The sequence below is a fragment of the Symsagittifera roscoffensis genome, chromosome 7 (assembly GCF_963678635.1).
Source record: "Symsagittifera roscoffensis chromosome 7, txSymRosc1.1, whole genome shotgun sequence".
Taxonomy (NCBI): domain Eukaryota; kingdom Metazoa; phylum Xenacoelomorpha; order Acoela; family Convolutidae; genus Symsagittifera; species Symsagittifera roscoffensis.
Window position 1 is genome coordinate 25,983,438 of NC_087068.1, and position 20,562 is coordinate 26,003,999.

The following is a 20,562-nucleotide window of genomic DNA, read 5'->3' on the forward strand; positions in this document are numbered from 1 at the left end:
AAATCAACATATCCGGGGTTGTGTACGCGCATCGGACGCTCAAAAAACCATATGGTTCACACAAAATTTCTAAACGATTTCAAGGCACTTCAACAAAAACGACGCAGAATTCCGATACATATTCAGGAAAAAATTGAACAAGAAATCAAATCTCTAATTGATCAAGGCCATTTTGTGAAACTCGATAGTTGTAGTGACAAACAGTTCATTAGTCCAATTGTAATAACTGTAAAGAAAGATCATACAATAAAACTGGCAATGGACTCCAAACAAATTAACAAAGCGATACATAAAAACAAGTATCAAATGCCAAATATCGTTGTACTCTTGGACAACGTAGCTCAATCAGCTCAAGAAGGTAATGGAAAACCAGGGACAACATATTTTTCCACCATTGACCTTCCATACGCCTACCGTCAACTAAAATTAGATGATACAACCAAAACGTAGTGTAATTTTTGTATAATTGGCGGACAAGCAACCGGCACCTATCAATTTCAGACTGGATTCTTCGGGCTCACGGATATGGCCGCAGAATTCCAGAAAGCCATCGATCTAACTTTAAACAACAAAAAAGATACCTTCGCTGTTCTCGACGACATCTTGATTATATCCCACGGAACAAAAGAACACCATATGGATAAACTGAAAAAGGTCTTAGACAAGTTAGATCAAGAAAATATGAATATTTTGGTTAATAAGTGTAAATTCGGTTGTAAAGAAGTCGAATGGCTCGGTTTTGTCATAAATGAATACGGAACCATACCGATGCACAAGAAAACTGACGCAATCACTAAACTGCACCACCCGACAACGTTCAAACAATTAAAAAGTTTTATGGGATCAGTTCAACCTTTAAATAAATTTATACCAAATCTGACTCAATTGTGTGCACCGTTGAGACCACTTTTATCATCTTCCTCAAATTCTATTACGTTTGGGAACAAAAACATGATAAAGCATTTAAAACCATCCTTACAGCGGTCCAAAACATCACAGAAAACCGACATTTTGTAAGTAATCGAGAGACCAGAATAGTGTGTGACGCAATCCGCGATGGTATTGGAGCAGCGCTGGAACAAGAAACTCCAGACGGATGGGCTACGGTGGCATATGCCTCCAGATTTTTGAATACGTACGAAAATAAATATTCAGTAAACGAGTTAGAACTTTTAGCTGCGGTATGTGCCATTGATCATTTTAAATACTATCTGATGGCCGCCGCTTTACATTAATTATTGACCATCAAGCTTTGGTTAGTGCTCTAAACAGCAATAAAAGTAAAAAAACATATCAAAGTCGTCTAACTAGATGGATTGACCGTCTCCTCCCATTTGTTTTTAATATAAAACACCTTTCCGGCAGCAAAATGGGTTTGATTGATTATATTTTGCGCCACCCGGTGGGGAAATCACAACCCCCCGCGTATTGGAACGAAAATTTCATAGTTGCACTTATTGATGACTTCATCTCTTGCCTTGAATTTCAAGACAGCACTATAGCTAACATTGAAATGTTCGAAAAACCAAACGGTGTTCAACGCACGTTACAGCTCGACCGAAACGAAAATTTTCCTCGTTCAGATTTGAACCTAAAATCAACAGAATTCACTGTTAATAGTTCACTTCTGAAAAACAGTCACTTTCTATTGAAATCAAACAATTCAAACATTTCTAACCAGTCCACATTCACGAAAGATTAAAAAGATAATTTTTTTTTTCGATATCTTCCTAAAAAACCTTTTTTCGTCAGAAAATCCAGCACTCCACTTTACACAGAGTCGAACAGACAGTTGCAAACAGGGATGGCGCTACACCCGTTTAAAAAAATTTTACGCAAATGCCACAACGGACAGCAAACGACAGTAACAATCCCGCCTACTAACTTTGCATCATTCACAGAGATCCCAGACGAACAAACCTCAACATCTCTCTCATTCATCGATGTCATGCATCAAGTGATACTGTCGGAAGATAGTTTTACTGTTAAGAAAAAGTCAGACCAGTTATGCCAAACAGACACTCCAGACCACCGCTGTTACGGAAAAATCTCCGAAAGGCACTCGATGTAGACTTTATCGCGGCGGCCACAAAACGTGACCGAAATCTTCAACCCCAATGATTAATATGGTACGCCAGCAAAAGTGGGATCAGATCAAAGCCTGCTATGGACCATATTTTTACAATGTACGTGACCGATTATCCGTCCGTAACAACGTCTTATTATACGATGACCGAGTTGTGATTCCAAAGCAGTTAAGGCAACTTCAAGTATTATCCGGAAAAAACACTTCACTAGCCTAGACGCTGTAGTCGAACCGAATGAAGAAATCCAGTTGGATTTTGCCGGACCTTTACCGGATGAAAAAAATAAGGACGTGTACATCCTAGTTGGGATAGATAAATTCTCAAGATTCCCATCAGCAAAAGTGGTAGCAAATAACAAGGCAGATACAATCATTAAATTTATGCAAACTCATATTGTAAATCATGGTGTACCAAGAAATATTCGGTGTGACCAAGCCCAAGGGTTTCGAAAAAATTTATGATCTATTGTAAAAGCAAAAACATTAAACTAATATTCGCTCCAGTTGACGATTATCGCTCAATGGGTATGTTAGAAAGACTTATCAGAACTTTGAACACTCGCTTCTCTATTATGAAGATAGATAAAAAAAATTCACCGTATAAATTAGCGTCAAACGTGGTAGAGTTAATCGAGACACTGCGTGTTACTCCACAGCAACAACTAAAATAACGCCGCTTGAAGCACACTATGGGCGTAAACCAAACACCCCGTTAAGTAATATCTGCAAAAAACCCAAAATCTCTAATCTCTCTGGGGAAAACACAAAGCTTTCGTGTTTAGATGAAAAAATACTAACAAAACCCGCCCTCACGCCCGAAACAATATGGAACAGAGACATAAACAGTGAAGACGAGCTGAGTGTGGTTTATAAAAGTAACTACCTCCCAGAACCAACCTTTGACCCAGCGGGACCATCAACACAGGCGATTCGCAGTAAGACAGCGGGACCAGCAAGTAGTAGTCAAACCAGTACACAGCAGAAAAAGCAGATGACACTTTCAGACACTGACGAGGATGAGGAGTTCGATCAAGCTCTGCTGAAGAAATTCCCAATAGGTGCGCATGTCCCACTTAGTAACATACCTACGACTTACAAAAGGTTAAACATTCTTTTCTCGCCGATAACCCGCAGCATGATATAGCGAACATAAGAACAAGAAAACCAATTTGTTGGCTTACACATCAAGAAAAACAACGGCTAGAAAGGGCCCCTCTGGTTTTCCTAAAAGATCGTTTTAACGGACCTCAGAACATCGTAGACCCAAGATTGGGTGAACGTATTGAACAAGTGGCAAGAAAATTGGGTACAATAGCACGTAAAACAAAAAATCCGGGGGTATTCGGTGCCCAATTTAAAATAATCGAAAACGGATCAATTATTAATTACTCCCCGCACACTCACTGCATGGGTTCGGGAAGATGGAAAACAGCCGAGGGTAATAAGACACGACAGCCTAGCTTTTGTTCCGAATCCTCGAACTTACGGAAAATGTAGACCGGCGCAGCTAAAAGACTTTGTAGCATACAAATATTTACCAAGAGCTAAACCCCGTATTTCAGCCGCAGGAGCCCAACACTCAAAACCAACTGGTCCAAAAGTCAGAAAAAAACAGGCACCCAAGGAACAACGGAACACGGCGGAGAACTCATCGACATCCGCAAGCCCTAAAAAAAGCCACCCAAAAATATTGAAGAACTCATCCGACAAACGATGAACCGAAAATCACTGGGACAACATATCATACATAAGGCATCATCGACAAAGTCGAAACAGCAGCCTCCAAAAAACCCACCAAAAGCAACTAAAATTCTAAGATCTCCGAGTCGAAAAGGAAAGGGCAGTCCATAGAAAGTACGCAGAGACAACGCACACATTGAGTTTGAATGTGACACAACGATCTCATTATCATCTGACGATTCTGTCAACAAGGAGATGACACAATTGACACACATGCCCCCAGCCAAAAAGATTGACAGGAAAAACACGCCGCCTTAGGAGAATTTACCAACCCGTAGGTCCACGACGACCAAAATAAGTACGCTTGCGAATAAGTTCGGAAATGCAATTCCAATTAATACAATTGCCAATGATACCACTGCGGACAACGAGGTTTGTCACATAATGATGCAACATGGGAATAATCAAAATGACGGATCTATGATCCAAGCAACGAGCACGACTCACGAATCGTCGACAGATATCGAGTGCATCGAAATCAACGCAAATGACGAAACGCCAGAACAATTAAGAATTGAAAAAACCAATGATAAGACAGAGGAATACCTCAATTCAATACGCGACACAGCCAGTCCAAAAGACACACTGTGTATTCCGACAATGACAACCACGAATTCAATTCAACAACAGGATAACCCGAGTGATAAATTTATTACGACGATAGCTACACCAAAATAATCCGGATCACCACAAAGCCCAAACCCAAGAGCGATTAGTTCGCGTTACGTAATTGATCGACCAACCGGTACCTCCAACTCACCGGATAAATTGCTCATTGATGGCTTCAATGACGCAATGAAAATCCTAAAATCCATTTCGCCGTTGAAAAATTCCATGACATTTCAACGAGAATGCGAGAGACAAGATCGCCCTAAATGCCCCATAAAACACAAAAAGGCGGTGAAAAACAGCGAATCAAAAGCCCAACACACAGCACAATTCTTGGCTGAAATTAACGCCCTCCAAAAGTCACCTCTACCGAGGGAGGATCAAGACAAAGAACAGGAGAAAATATGATGTGCTCATCATATGAAAGAAGGGGGAATGTTATCCGTACGGATATACTGGATATCCATTAGAACTCAGTATTACGAAACTCAGATATAACTTAGATTGTTTATAGTTCTAACGTTATGTAAACGTAACCATACAGATGTCTGATCTAAATTAAGTACCTATTAAACCTAACACCATATTCAATAGTTATTTATGAGTCTCTGTCGCTCTCATGATTTCGTGGTCAGATTCGAATCAAACATAACATTATCGATTGAATTTAAGTTGATAACAAGCTCTTCTTAATTCCTATTTCTTTCACACATTATGTCTCAACTCATATCTAACATATATACTCCGAATCCGTGGGTATAACATTTTATTTCCGCAGAAACTCAAGCTGCGTTGAGTTGTTCAGCCTTCTCACTTGTAAAATGCCAGTACAATGAAGCAGCAACTCTTCATTGATTTAACATTTACCCGTACAAAACGAACAACTGAGACTTTTTTCATTTCACTTTTAAGTGTCCAATTCGTTTCTCCCAATTTGAATGGCAAAAAGTACAATGCATTCATCGGAAATTCTGTTTTTCTTGAACTCGTGCCGATTTGCGGTTTGAGCCAAACTGGAACAACTCCAGATTGTTAATGGTTCCAAGATATTGCCCAGCGCACCAAACAAAAACTGATAAAAAACAAAAGTTCAGAAAACTTTTCGTTCTCTGTTGTAGCACTTGGTTTTCCCCGTGAGTTCCCTCCTTGCAACCCAAATTTGACACCATGCAATTTTTTTTCTATGGGGCACAAAGAGTCTACAAAGAAGCTCCTTTGGCATCTTTAGATGATCTAAAACGTAAAATTAAACAAGGCTCGAACAAATTAAAATTAAAAGAAGAATGCTGAGGAAGGTTGTATGCGGGATACACATTTTAATTTATCTGGTTTGTAAATTTTCTCTGAATGAATAAAACATTTTTCTTTGTAAAATCTTTTTGTAGTGCAGTTCTTTTCCAGGTTGAACAAAATCTTAGCGGTGACTACACAACGTATGTATTGGGCTACTGGGTATGCGTGCAAAATTATGGGTTGACAATATCGACCAGGTAGTTGTCGAGATATTCCACTTTGGATCCTTTTTTTCGGGACATTCTGTGTTTTTTTCAAAGCAAGTTTGAATCTATATCAGGGTGTAGCTAAGATCATTTTGAGCATCTAAATAAAGTGGGAAATGTTGTAAATTGTTTATTTTTAGATTGATCTATATCGGTTTTTACTGCATATTTACATTCTAATCGTGGTGATGTTTCATTTTTTCCAAGACAAAATTTATTATTTTGTGGTATTTCAACTGTAGTTTTTCGTGTAAGTAATTCAGGTGGTGTATTTCTACTTAGTGTATCTGGTAATGCAAGATTTTTTCCTGCTGTCCAAACTATGTGTAAGTTTGGGAATTTCATTAAAATTAATTGAAACCTGTAAACTCTATGGTTTGGATTTGATTTTTCTAAGTGTTTCATGATACTGTTCTAGAATTATAAACATTTCATCTTTAGTTTGTGATTACATGAAAACATCGTCTAAGTATGTGATTGCATTTTTCTTGAGTATAAGTGGTTGAAAGATTTTACTCATAAAAGCTGAAAAAGCTGCTGGTCCTATGGATATTCCATAGAATGTTCTGTTGATTTCCAATAACGAATTGTATTAACCGTCGTGATGGTTCATCTAATGGCATTTGATTATATGCGCTATTCATGTCTGCAGTTATGAAATATTTACCATTTAATTTTGTTAGGATTACTTGAATGGGTTCTATGGGCCAATGGCATTTAGATTCGTCAATTAGGGAATTGAGATATCTAGCGTCTAGAACAAATTTTAGTGATTCTTCTTTAGCTAGGATGATAACTGGGTTGATAAAGGTGTTACCTTTTGGTTGTTTCTCTTTATGTACTGGAGAAAAAATTTCTGTTTACTTTATCATGTAAGTGTATTGGTACTTTGCTTGCTCTTTGTTTTTTGAAAATTGCGTCAGGTTTTAAAGGTAAATATAGTGGTGAAGTAATTTTTCCGACATCAAGTTTTGATGTTGCATAAACTGTTGGGTATTTTAGTAATAGTTTGGCTAATTTGTCGAATTCGTTTTGTGTTATTTGAGATTGTTAAAAATTAAACATTGTTAGAAATTTTTGTTGTTCTTCTGTATATTGTGATATTTTAAACGTTGGTTTAAAATATGGTGTTTTTTTTGAGATAATCTGTGTTTCTTTTTTCGTTGCTTATTATATTTTTTATTGATAATTCTTCATCATGAATTGTTGATTGGCATATGTCTAGTAATTGTAACATATTATTGACCCGATATGCTACTTCGTTTGTGGGTAAAGTTGTGGCATTTGTTTCACAGTATCCTAGGAGTCCTAGAGGTAATGTTATCTGGTATGGTGAATTGTTATATACGTGTAACGAAATAATATCGGAGTTTGAATGTTTCATGTTTTTTATGGATGAAATTGTTATTCGAAAAAATTTATGAATGGGTTCAAATTCAAGATCTGACATAAAGAGATATTGTTTGTTTTGGTTTTTTATCATACTGGTGAAATTGTTTAATTGAAAAGTTATATACATTTCCTGATAGTGGTTTCAGATATTTTTGTTCCTGATTGTATATAAGGTAAAATTTGGAGAAAAATGGTGGTTGTTTGTTTAATCTTTCAAAGAATGTTAAGTATGTAATTTTCATTCTTGTGTACTTGTCTTTTATATGAAGTTTACTATTTAAAATGTTTATTATGGGAATATATTTAGTTATAAATGGTATGCCAATGATATTGCGTTATATAACTGTTATGTGGAATGTTTGTTCAAATGGTTTTTTTAAGATTTTGTTTTGTTCCATTGTTCTAGTGGGAACTAGGAAAAGTTGGATTTTTCCATAATTTATTAATGTTGAGCCTTGTGCTGTTGCTAATTTGCTGGCTGTCTTAATAGGTATTAGGGTTGAATGTAGTGTTTTAGTTTCATTCCAGGTGGGCATATTAATTATATTTAATTCTGCTCCTGAATCGATTAAAAAATCTATTTCAAGATCTGTTGTTTGAAATTCTTTACTTTTTGGATTTTCTAAGAGAAATGGATTTGTCCAAATTTTTTCTCTTGGCTGTTTTTTTTTGTATATTTTGATAAATGTGGTTTATACTTGAGCTTTGTACTTCGTCTTGTTCGGGTTTAATTACAGTGTACTTCTTGTTCAACTGGTACATTATTACCAATAGGTCTAGTTTAGTAATTTTGAAGGAGTTCCAAATGATTTTCGTAAATGTGTGATTTGAAAGGTTGTTCATATATAATAGGTTCGTAATCATAATTTCTGTAAAATGAAAAGTTTGGTTGAAAGCTTTCATCAAAAATTTATTCTGTTCCATTGTTTCTGTTGGTACGAAGATAAGTGAATTTTGCAGTAGCTTGTGCCTTGTGCTGTGGCTAGTTTTCTTGAATTTTTGGAAAGTGGAACTTTAGCATCTAACGAATGTTTTTCATTCCATGTATTAACGTTATTAATGATTGCTTCTGCTCCTGAATCTATTAAAATATATTACAAGGTCTGGTGGTTGAAAATGGATTCTTTGGGTTTTCAAAAAGAAGTAGGCTTGCTCAATTTTTTCTCTAGGTGGACGTGTTTTTGGTATTGTTTTTTGGTATAAACTGTTCAGTTGTGTTTGATTGTCAACCATATGTGGAAATATTTTATTTTGGTTGTTTGACTTATGCTAGGTTCATTCAAATTTGAATAGGGATTTTGATTTTGGTAACGGTCAGAATTGGTTGCGGTTCTATATTCGTGTTTTAATTATAATAATTTAATAGTTTTTGTGCTTTCGTTTTTACTTAGGTCATGTGTGCTTTCACAGTATATATATGATTAAGTTGCCTTTCTAAAGGTTCCGTTTTATCTGTTCCGGATGGGTCTGGAGTCGTTTCATTTGTAGTTTGTACACGATTTATCTGTCGTTAATGTTTAAGTGTACTCTATCTATAGGTTTTCTACTTTTATAGTAGGTTTATAAGACTTTTGTCTATCTGAATTTTGTGAATGATTTCGATGTGGTCATTGAGAACAATTTCGTGATATATTTTGTTAGCTACTATTTCTAGGTCTAGAGTTATTGGAGTTTTCGTCAGATCTGTTGTTATAGTTTCTATTAGATTGTATGTTATTTGAGTAGTTCTGGGATTTTTTATTTGAGTAATTCCGATTGCGATCAATTGAATAATTTCTATTCTGGTTGTTCGAAGGGTTTTTTGAGCGGTCGTTTGATTAATATCGGTTTTGATTATTTGAACATGATCAATTTCTATAATAATTAGAATAACAACTCCTATTAGAGTTAGATAATGAATAATTGTTTCTGTAATGATTGTTCTGACTATTTGATCGACTATATCTATGTTTGGAATATTTTTGTGATTTTCTTCTCTGTTGGGATCGTCCACGAAAATTGTTGGAAAATGTTGATTGTGATCTGCTATTACTATAACTAGGTGTGAGTGGTTTTCTGGAACTCTTTTTACTTTGAATTTTTTTATTTGGTAAGTTTCGATCTTTTTTCATGTATTGGTAAAAAGATTTAAACGGCTCTGTATGTTTTTGTGACCGGTTTGACTTATCTGGTTGTTTTTGTTTGCATTCGGCATTTTTCTTTCCGTACCTGCGGCAATAGGTGCACCAATTTTTGAATAAGGTTTTTCCTTAAAAATTTGGATTCTTTTCATGTGTGTTTCGACTTTGAGTGATTTTTTTTGCTAAATCGTTATCGTAATCTTGGATGTGGTTTATATGTGACGTAGTCGTCAGATTAATTTGGCGTATTGTAACTTGAAAATTTCTGTTTCTTCTAGTTTCCTTGTGATATCTTCTTGTTCTCTTTTGTGTACAAATTTGCAGAATCTCTGTCTGGTTTGCGAATTGATGATAGATGTGTTGCTCTAATTTCATTGCTTTTTTCAACTGTGGTAATAAGGTAATCTTTAAAATTTTGTCAATTTTCTATTTTCACAATCGTGTGTATTCAGACAAGAAGCTTTTTGTACCAGAGTTTCAATTCTTACACCAAATTCTTTAATAGTTTTAATTGTGAGTCTGCGATTTTCATTGCATAAATTTTTTTGATGCATTTTGTTTCTTTCGAAGTTAAACGTTTTGGAACCTTCTAGGTAAATTGTTTCCAATCGTAATTGATTTCTATGAGGAAAATTGAAAACCTTTTGTGAGCTGCACCGTCGAGTTTGGTTTGTATTACTGCTGTACGTCTATGAGCCCCGTTCCGGTGAAGTAGTATATATGTAGTATCTGGGCCTATTTTTAATAATAGATTAGCTCTGGCAACATTTAGGTATTTTTCTACTGAATCTTCACAACCTCTTCCTGTGAAAACTATAAATGGTTTTGTTTGATGTTAGAGATGATCCAGGCATAATGTATGGATTCATCGTAATTTGGATTGATTCTGCTGTATTTGGTATTTGTTATTTGTGTAAAATTTGTGAAATGATTTTTGGTAGTTCGATGTTGTTGTAAAAAGTACGGTACTGGAATTTCCTTTCTCATTGAGCCGGGTTAGTAGCCTTGGGTATTCATTAGTTTTTATGATTTTATGTTTTTTCTGGTTGCATAAAATATGTTTTGTTAGACATTGCTGTTGTGATTGTTGTGGTCTCTGTGAATTCGTGTAGGCTTCAAAAATTTGTTTTTGAAAGTTATCATCTATTTAACCTAAGTCATTCCATTGTTTTTTTTTCAGTGATTTGCATTGTACTGTGGTTGATTTTGATGAGAGTATTCTTAATTTTGTGAATTATGTGCGTAGTTTTTTTTGAAGTGTCTGTTATTTGAGTTTTTTTATTTTGTTTTAAGAATGGGTAGTTTTTCTTGCAATCTGTTTGAGGTTTTTTCTTATCAGTTAAACTTGCAGATTGCAGAGTTTTAGATACTTGCTGAATTTAACTATGTACATGAGAATGGTTCTGTTATAAAAAGTGGTCGTGCTATTCGATTGCGGTTGTGTATTTTTTTCGATTTGACAAATTGTTTCGATTTGTAAATTTCGGTTTAATAATCGGACGTTTTTTAATTATTGGTCTATTTTTTTTAAATACATTTGTGCATGTTTTGGAGCAACGGATGGTTAAGTTTTTGGTTGCAATGTTCTTGGTGGAAACGGAGTGTTTTTTTTTGGGTTGGGTGGATTAGTGATTGTTGGATGTATAGGCGAAAGATTTTGTTGTATTGTTGCTGGTATTGTTTCAATAATTTCTTCGGTTACAAAAATGTGATGGCGTTTGTGCGCTTTGTTTTGCTAGATTTGCAATTCCTTTGAAATTTCTTGTGTATTTTTAAATGTTGAATTTAGATTGTTGTTTAATGTCATATTTTTAATGATTGTGTTGTAGTTTAAAGGTGTCGTGTCGGTTGTTACTGGGATTAATTTTAAACATTTTTTATGTAATGAGATGGTTACAATTGCTGCACTGGAAATATCAAATTGTAAGTTAAAAAATAAAACGTTGAGCCATTCTGGAACACATGCACATTATGTTTCACTGCTAGCACTTTTTCTTCATCGGTTTACGGTCCAATTTTTTCCCTGCTTGTGCAATTAAATCTAAATAAGTTTCAAAGTAATCTATAATAAACCATGCAAAAATTTTTTGCAGATCGACTTAATTTATTTGTGAAATTTTAATCTTACTGAGTGTTTCACGAAATAATTCTAAAGGTCGTTGGAAGAGAATAACTTCTCGTTTTACTATTGCGTGTCGAGATGTTTGTGATGGAGATATATAAAATGTTTCACTTGTTTCTAATATTGAATTACAACTGTAAATAACTGAGAAACACCATTTCTGATGATTGAATTTGCTCTTTGTGAATCTTGATGTTGAATATTTTCAATGTGTTCTGTCAAAGCTTTTTGAGAAATTTAAATCTGTATCATCTGTTTGAATTTTGTGTGATGGTTGGTTGCATGAACTTGGTGGTAGAATTTCAATGGTGAATATGCCATTGTGTGAAGTTACATTACATTTACTTGGCATAAAGTAATCTAGAACTTGTATTGTTGTTCTTTTTTCGGGGAATTCATGTTCACTTGGGCTATTTTTTTTGCAACAAATTTACAATTAACTTGTGACAAAATTGAACTTGTCCTCTTGGCGGATCAATGGGTAATTTCGAAAATGTCTTATCGGTTGATTCCAATTGTGTAATCTTACTGGTTTTCGAATTAAGGAATTTTTTTTTCTTCACTGTTGTGGATTCTGATTCGGAAAAAATCTTTGTTTGTCCACTGGTTTGTTTTTGTCGGGTAACAGGTCTCTAGTATTTTCAAGTTTTTGTTTTGTTGCTGAGTCAGATTACGAAACAGCGTTCATTTTCTGGAAAATTTTGTTTTTATAATTTCCTTCTGCTTTGAAAAAATAGGTTTTTTTGTTTGTTTTTGACCTAATTAATCCTACGTTTTGTTTGTGTAACTACGAGATTGTATCTTGTGTCTTTTATTAAACAATTTTGAAGAATGATTGTTTGTTTGTTTCCCAAATTATCTCTTGACATAAGTGATAGAATGATTGATGCAAAATTCGGGTGTCAATTTCTATTTCCTAAACTGTTAGTTATTATAATTTTTTTTGTGAGGTTATCCTAGTCCTCTGGGTAAATTGTTGTGACAAGATGGGTTGGAAGTAAATCAATTCGTTAGAATGATTTTTTAATGCCCTCGGGTGTAATATGGTTTTCATCAAAATAAATTTAACCTTAGTTAATTGGGGTATGATTCGAGAACGAGGGTTAGAGATTAGTAATTCAACCCACAAGGTTCAGGTATAGTTGGAACACAAATAGATCGTTGCATAATATTTTAGTTCTTACTGGTTGTAAGATTTGTTTTAAGCCTAGGTCAATTAGGAGGTAGGGTTCAAGTGAAGGATGAGTAACCGAAGTTCTTCAATGTATAACCTAATTGAAATGGTTAGTTTCTTGAAAAATCTTTAGTTATAGCTGGCTCGTACATAATGGTGGGAAAGTGAATTGACCTTTGAGTTCGTTAGACACTAGTTTTTTAAGAGGTGGGGTGAATTTTTTGAAATTGATCCAAGGAAAAACTTGATGATCAAAACTTTAGTTGATGTAAAATTACAGTTTAGATGAAACAGAACAATAACAGAAAACGTTCTCAAGAATCAAGGAACCTTTTATTTTTATAAAACTAATCATTAATGCATTTACTAACTAATTTTTTGCGTTTTCTGTTTATTCAAAAAGTATAAAAAATTTTATAAGTTTTGACAAAATTACTGCAGATTTGAAGTTCAAAGGTAGATAGAAGTTTCATAACGACATAGTTTTTAATTATTCATCATAGTTAGAGATTCGACTTTGAAATAATCTGACTGCTTTTTTTGCCCTTCATATTAATAAGTGAAAATTTACTGCATAAATAGATTTGTAGAGGAATAATTGTTGTAGTCTGCTTTTTCGTTTTACGATGTAGAAGCTCGGTTTGTCGTCCTAGTTTTGACCCGGTTTCAGCTTTATGATCAGTTTGAATTGATTAGACTTATTAAGACGTGGAAATAAGCTATTTTTATCATTAGTTTTTTTGTTAACCATCTTGCTGAGCGTTTTTGATCTGTTTTTTCTACTCTATTTTGTTTTTGAAAGACCTAAATTAAAAAAGTCTATTCGAGACTCGATTGGTCGCTTCAGATAAACTTGAGTCCGGGGCGGCTTTCTCAAAGAGTAATTTCGGATAAGGTACACCGTTTGTTCGTCATCTTACTTTCGGCCGGATAGATTCGTGCAACTTCTTAATATTATACCAATCCTATATTTCCTGGTCTCAAAAAGTGTAGTATAAACTGGTTTTGTCGCAAGGTTAGAATCAAGAAAGAGCAACCGTTTGCTAAGTTAAACTCATTCTTCTCGGGTTGAAACTATTTGTAATTTCAGCCTTACACTTTATTGTAAGTTTTAGTGATGGATCATGATTGGTTACTTCTAAATATTTTACAGTGATAGTTATCGAGAATATAATTGGATTTATAATTACTTGTTTTGAACTGGTTACAATTTCTTCAGGTATCGAAAACTTCTCGAAGCATATGATCAGCAAGGTGTCCTCCACAGCGAAATGACGGACTACGATGAGCCATGGAACGAGTCACCTGGGTTCAAAGAAACTCAGGTTATTCTACGTGACAATTATCCGGCTTACAGCAACCCTGCGTTGAATGCATTCATCGAAAACATCAATATTGCTCGCAAATCGTATCACTTGATCAGCGAAAATTGTCAGGAGTTCATCAGATACCTTCTAGTGTTCCTGGGAATCCAAGACTCCTGGGCGTGTTACTTGAGAACCGCAAAGCAGACTTGTTCTGAAGGTATACTTTCAAAATTAATCATATTATACGCAAGATTTCATGAATACAGAATAACCTGCGCAGAAAAAAATTTTAATTTCTAGCTTCGTAGACCCAACAAAAAAATGAAAAATCTGCTTGCAAAAATCTGTTTAAAACTTTAAAGCTTACAATTATGTCAACCAACTGAAGAAAGGAAAAACTAAAAAGCTTGTAATTGATGTTGCTTTTGTTTCAAATTTTCTGGTAGACACGGTTTTACAGAATTACTTAAACTTACTCAAAAATGTTTAAAAATTCCAAATGATTTTGTATTTAGTGTTAGACAAGTTTCAAATCAGGAATAATCAGTAGAACTGGAGTTTTAGAAATTCGGTTTAGTTTCGTGTTGTAATATTTTTTCTTGATGTCGTAATACTTTCCGGCACACAATTCCTTAAATAATTTTTTGGTTTTTTGGTCAGGTTAATTGAGACGTAGTATTTGACGTCTAATCGATCTAATTTGTTAAGTTAAGTTAGTTGTAGTAAATTAATTGTGTCATACTATTTTGCCCCAAACTTCTTTAAATGATTTTTTAGGTTTTTTTTGTCAGGTTAATTGGGGCATAGAATTTTAAGCCTAATCGATCTAAGTTGCAACTGTAAATTAGTTGTTTAAGGTCTTTTTGTGACTCGTTGATCGCTCCAGATATGATCTATCTGGGGTTCTAACTCAAAGAGCAATTCCAATTTGAATTCACCCTCCGTGTGTCACGCTACCTAGCTGTGGTCGGATAGAATTTTGCAATTATTAGTCAAATACTGATCTTCTTCCTACTCCTGTGTTGATCACTGGAAAAGCCAAGTTATTTGAGGTGAACTTTGTTTCACTTGATTTTTAGCTGTTCTTGCTAGTCATATTTACAGTTATACAGGCACGAGACAGAGTTTGAAACATTTACTGTTCAAGCGAAGCAAGGAACAAAAAACTCCAGCTTTTTGCCATTTTCTCTACAACTACAGGGATTCACGGTTGAAACTTTGGCATATGATACACTACACTAGCTTCTAGAACACGGCCGGATAAAACATCGTAAGAAATTGTTGTCAAGGTATGAATTGGCCATTTAAGTAGCGAGTGTCAGGGAGTGTAGCGAGTGTCAGGGAGTGTAGCGATTGTAGAGAGTGTCATGGAAATCTATGAATATAAGCTGGTATTATCTTCTTCTGGTAATAGTTTACCTTCATATAAAAAAGAACTAAATGTTTTGCTAGGCTCATAGACAGAACTTGACTGAAAATTGAGCAATTTATATAACAAAAGCAAAAAGATAAACTTTTTTTCTATAGCTCAGTAGTTTTTGGTATACAGGGTGTCCCAAAAAACTCAAAACTGAAATTGTTCTTTATTGCCGTATCAGTATTCTTGAAATCTGGAAAACGTGTGTAGCAGCCCAAGATACATGTTTTTTGGAAACGATATTTACCGCAATTTTTCTGTTATCCGTACGGTTATACTGGATATCCATTAGAACTCAGTATAACGAAACTCAGATATAACTTAGATTGTTTATAGTTCTAATGTTATGTAAACGTAATCATAAAGATGTCTGATCTAAATTAAGTACCTATTAAGCCTAACACCATATTCAATAGTTATTTATGAGTCTCTGTCGCTCTCATGATTTCGAGGTCAGATTCGAATCAGACATAACATTATCGATTGAATTTAAGTTGATAACAAACTCTTCTTAACTCCTTTTTCTTTCACACATTATGTCTCAAATCAGATCTAACATATATACTCCGAATCCGTGGGTATAACATGGCGCGGCCAGCACTCACAAAAAACCCACTGGGTATCGCCCCATTCTGGCAGAAAGCCTCGGCGGAACCTCCAACCGAGTGGGAAAATTGGAACCAGCAGCTTAATTTAGGAATCGTCGCAAAAGACGGAATAAATCTGCAAAAACTTTTACAAGATCCACCCACAGTACGAAAACCTCAAGAGCCTGGTTATGAGCTCCCTATCGAGGGGGAAATGCAATCGCAAACTAGGGACCGGAACATACGCAATCAAGAGAAAAAGATCCAATGGGATAACCAGTGTGCTCAATTGGATAACTTGGGACCCACCGTGGATGGAATCATATGGGAGGAAGCCGACATAAAAGTCCGAAGCTATATTTACCTCAGTCTCGGAAACGAGGGACAAAGACGTCTCAGTCAACTTTTCTCAGATTTAAATATACAAGAAACATCAACGAGGGCATTTTGGAATAGCTTAGAGCATCTTTTCATCAAAGACCGCAATGTGACGTTCGATAGATACGAACCGTTCATCAGAAAGCAGAACAAGACGGAAACGTTAGAGCAATTCCACTGTGGCCTCACGGAACTTGTCATTAAAGGAAATTTCAAATGTCCTAATTGCAACGATAACACTTTGGAAACCGAAATTACTCGAGATCTATTCACAGCGAATATGACAAATGATGAGGTACAAAAAGACCTACTGGCCGAGACGAAAACCCCCACACAAGCATTCGAATATGCAATACGTAAAGAAAGCTTTGGAAAACCAGCTCCAAATACGCAAGCAAGGTTCCGCAACATTTTCTTCCCAGCAGACAGGCATCAGATCCGAACCAGTTGGGTTCATACAAAAACGAGGAGGGGACTCATATCGTAATAATAGACAGGGGAACAGAGGTCGAGGACAACCACAGCGGGGAACTTCACAACGACAAGGCAGCGATAGAAAGCAATCATGTTTTAAGTGCGGAAATCCGTTCGGACCCGGACATCTTCAACAATGTCCGGCAAAAGATAAAATCTGCAATAAAGGCACGAAAAGAGGACACTACGCCACACTCTGTAATTCTTCAACCGTCAATGCAATCAGCAAAGAGCAAGATCCCGAAATAAATTTGCAGGATACAGATATAGCAGCGTACGTCGATTATCTACAGGCAGGGGATGTGGTTCCGGGATGGGATCTCGCCCATCCAAATGACCACAGCGTAAACGCAGTGAGTTTCCAAGAGGAAACGGCAGACAAACTTAAGACGGAGGACTTGAAAGGACACCTAATTCAGGTATAAATAGGAAACAATTACATTGTCTTCATTGCGGATACAGGATCTCCAACGTCATTTGTCAACAACTGCCACTACCTTACATAATACAGTGAAAAAGGCAAGACGCATTCAGTTGAACCAAGAGGACGAGGCAAATAGAATGGTATGTTATAATGGCTACAAAATTCCTACGTTCGGAAGGCTGATTATACCAATAGAGTCAGGAGGTTGGACAATCAGCACCGCCCCATTTATTGTGGTTGACGATAAACGGGCGAACATCTTGGGACGAAATCTCCTACCGCAACTAGGCGAACATCATCAAAAAAAACCAATATGGGAAGTCAATCAATTGTATTGCTGACACAGACCAATCAGATCCAGTCATAACCAATTGGGTAAAAACAACATATCCGGGGTTGTGTACGCGCATCGGACGCTCAAAAAACCATATGGTTCACACAAAATTTCTAAACGATTTCAAGGCACTTCAACAAAAGGGACGCAGAATTCCGATACATATTCAGGAAAAAATTGAACAAGAAATCAAATCTCTAACTGATCAAGGCCATATTGTGAAACTCGATAGTTGTAGTGACAAACAGTTCATTAGTCCAATTGTAATAACTGTAAAGAAAGATTTTACAATAAAACTGGCAATGGACTCCAAACAAATTAACAAAGCGATACATAAAAACAAGTATCAAATGCCAAATATCGATGTACTCTTGGACAACGTAGCTCAATCAGCTCAAGAAGGTAATGGAAAACCAGGGACAACATATTTTTCCACCATTGACCTTCGATACGCCTACAGTCAACTAAAATTAGATGATACAACCAAAACGCAGTGTAATTTTAGTATAATTGGCGGACAAGCAACCGGCACCTATCAATTTCAGACTGGATTCTTCGGGCTCACGGATATGGCCGCAGAATTCCAGAAAGCCATCGATCTAACTTTAAACAACGAAAAAGATACCTTCGCTTTTCTCGACGACATCTTGATTATATCCCACATAACAAAAGAACACCATATGGATAAACTGAAAAAAGTCTTAGACAAGTTAGATCAAGAAAATATGGCTATTTTGGTTAATAAGTGTAAATTCGGTTGTAAAGAAGTCGAATGGCTCGGTTTTGTCATAAATGAATACGGAACCATACCGATGCACAAGAAAACTGACGCAATCACTAAACTCCACCACCCCACAACGTTCAAACAATTAAAAAGTAATATGGGATCAGTTCATCACTTAAATAAATTTATACCCACCGTTGAGACCACTTTTATCATCTTCCTCAAAATTCTATTACGTTTGGGAACAAAAACATGATAAAGCATTTAAAACCATCCTTACAGCGGTCCAAAACATCACAGAAAACCGACATTTTGTAAGTAATCGAGAGACCAGAATAGTGTGTGACGCAAGCCGCGATGGTATTGGAGCAGCGCTGGAACAAGAAACTCCAGACGGATAGGCTACGGTTGCATATGCCTCCAGATTTTTGAATACGTGCGAAAATAAATATTCAGTAAACGAGTTAGAACTTCTAGCTGCGGTATGGGCCATTGATCATTTTAAATACTATCTGTATGGCCGCCGCTTTACATTAATTATTGACCATCAAGCTTTGGTTAGTGCTCTAAACAGCAATAAAAGTAAAAAAAAACATATCAAAGTCGTCTAACTAGATGGATTGACCGTCTCCTCCCATTTGATTTTGATATAAAACACCTTTCCGGCAGCAAAATGGGTTTGATTGATTATATTTTGCGCCAACCGGTGGGGAAACTACAACCTACCGCGTATTGGAACGAAAATTTTGTAGTTGCACTTATTGATGACTTCATCTCTTGCCTTGAATTTCAAGACAGCGCTATAGCTAACATTGATATGTTCGAAAAACCAAACGGTGTTCAACGCACGTTACAGCTCAACCGGAACGAAAACTTTCCTCGTTCAGATTTGAACCTAAAATCAACAGAATTCACTGTTAATAGTTCACTTCTGAAAAACAGTCACTCTCTATTGAAATCAAACAATTCAAACATTTCTAACCAGTCCACATTCACGAAAGATTAAATAGATAAAACTTTTTTTCGATATCTTCCTAAAAAACCTTATTTCGTCACAAAATCCAGCACTCCACTTTACACAGAGATGAACAGACAGTTGCAAACAGGGATGGCGCTACACCCGTTTAAAAGAATTTTACGCAAATGCCACAACGGACAGCAAACGACAGTAACAATCCCGCCTACTAACTTTGCATCATTCACAGAGATCCCAGAAGAATAAACCTCAACATCACTCTCATTCATCGATGTCATGCATCAAGTGATCCCGTCGGAAGATAGTTTTACTTTTAAGAAAAAGTCAGACCAGTTATGCCAAACAGACACTCCAGACCACCGCTGTTACGGAAAAATCTCCGAAAGGCACTCGATGTAGACTTTATCTCGGCGGCCACAAATCGTGACCGAAATCTTCAACCCCTGATTAATATGGTACGCCAACAAAAGTGGGATCAGATCAAAGCCTGCTATGGACCATATTTTTACAATGTACGTGACCGATTATCCGTCCGTAACAACGTCTTATTATACGATGACCGAGTTGTGATTCCAAAGCAGTTAAGGCAAATCATTCTAGACTCCATCCACTTAACTCATCCGGGACAAGGTGGCATGCTGGAAACTGCCAAGCACATATGGTATCCATATCTTATTAGAGATATAGTCACAGCAGCGCAAAATTGCAAGGAATGTCGCGCCAAAGGTAAAAACCTTCAAGTATTATCCGAAAAAAAAACACTTCACTAGCCTAGACGCTGTAGTCGAACCGAATGAAGAAATCCAGTTGGGTTTTGCCGGACCTTTACCGGATGAAAATAATAAGGACGTGTACATCCTAGTTGGGATAGATAAATTCTCAAGATTCGCATCAGCAAAAGTGGTAGCAAATAACAAGGCAGATACAATCATTAAATTTATGCAAACTCATATCGTAAATCTTGGTGTACCAAGAAATATTCGGTGTGACCAAGCCCAAGGGTTTCGAGCTAAAAAATTTATGATCTATTGTAAAAGCAAAAACATTAAACTAATATTCGCTCCAGTTGACGATCATCGCTCAATGGGTATGTTAGAAAGACTTATCAGAACTTTGAACACTCGCCTCTCTATTATGAAGATAGATAAAAATAATTCACCGTATAAACTAGCGTCAGACGTGGCAGAGTTAATAAAGAC

The 20,562-nt window shown here is 36.0% G+C and overlaps 1 protein-coding gene across 2 annotated transcripts in view; it reads left to right on the forward strand.

Moving 5' to 3' along the window:
* The window catches only part of LOC134851606 (uncharacterized), a 113,303-nt gene that overhangs the window by 56,039 nt on the left and 36,702 nt on the right, over positions 1–20,562 (forward strand). For both annotated transcript variants that reach the window (XM_063867755.1, XM_063867754.1), the window contains exon 2: positions 13,962–14,266. In XM_063867755.1, coding sequence (XP_063723825.1) covers positions 13,962–14,266 — 305 coding nt within the window. The remainder of the gene's footprint in view (positions 1–13,961; positions 14,267–20,562) is intronic.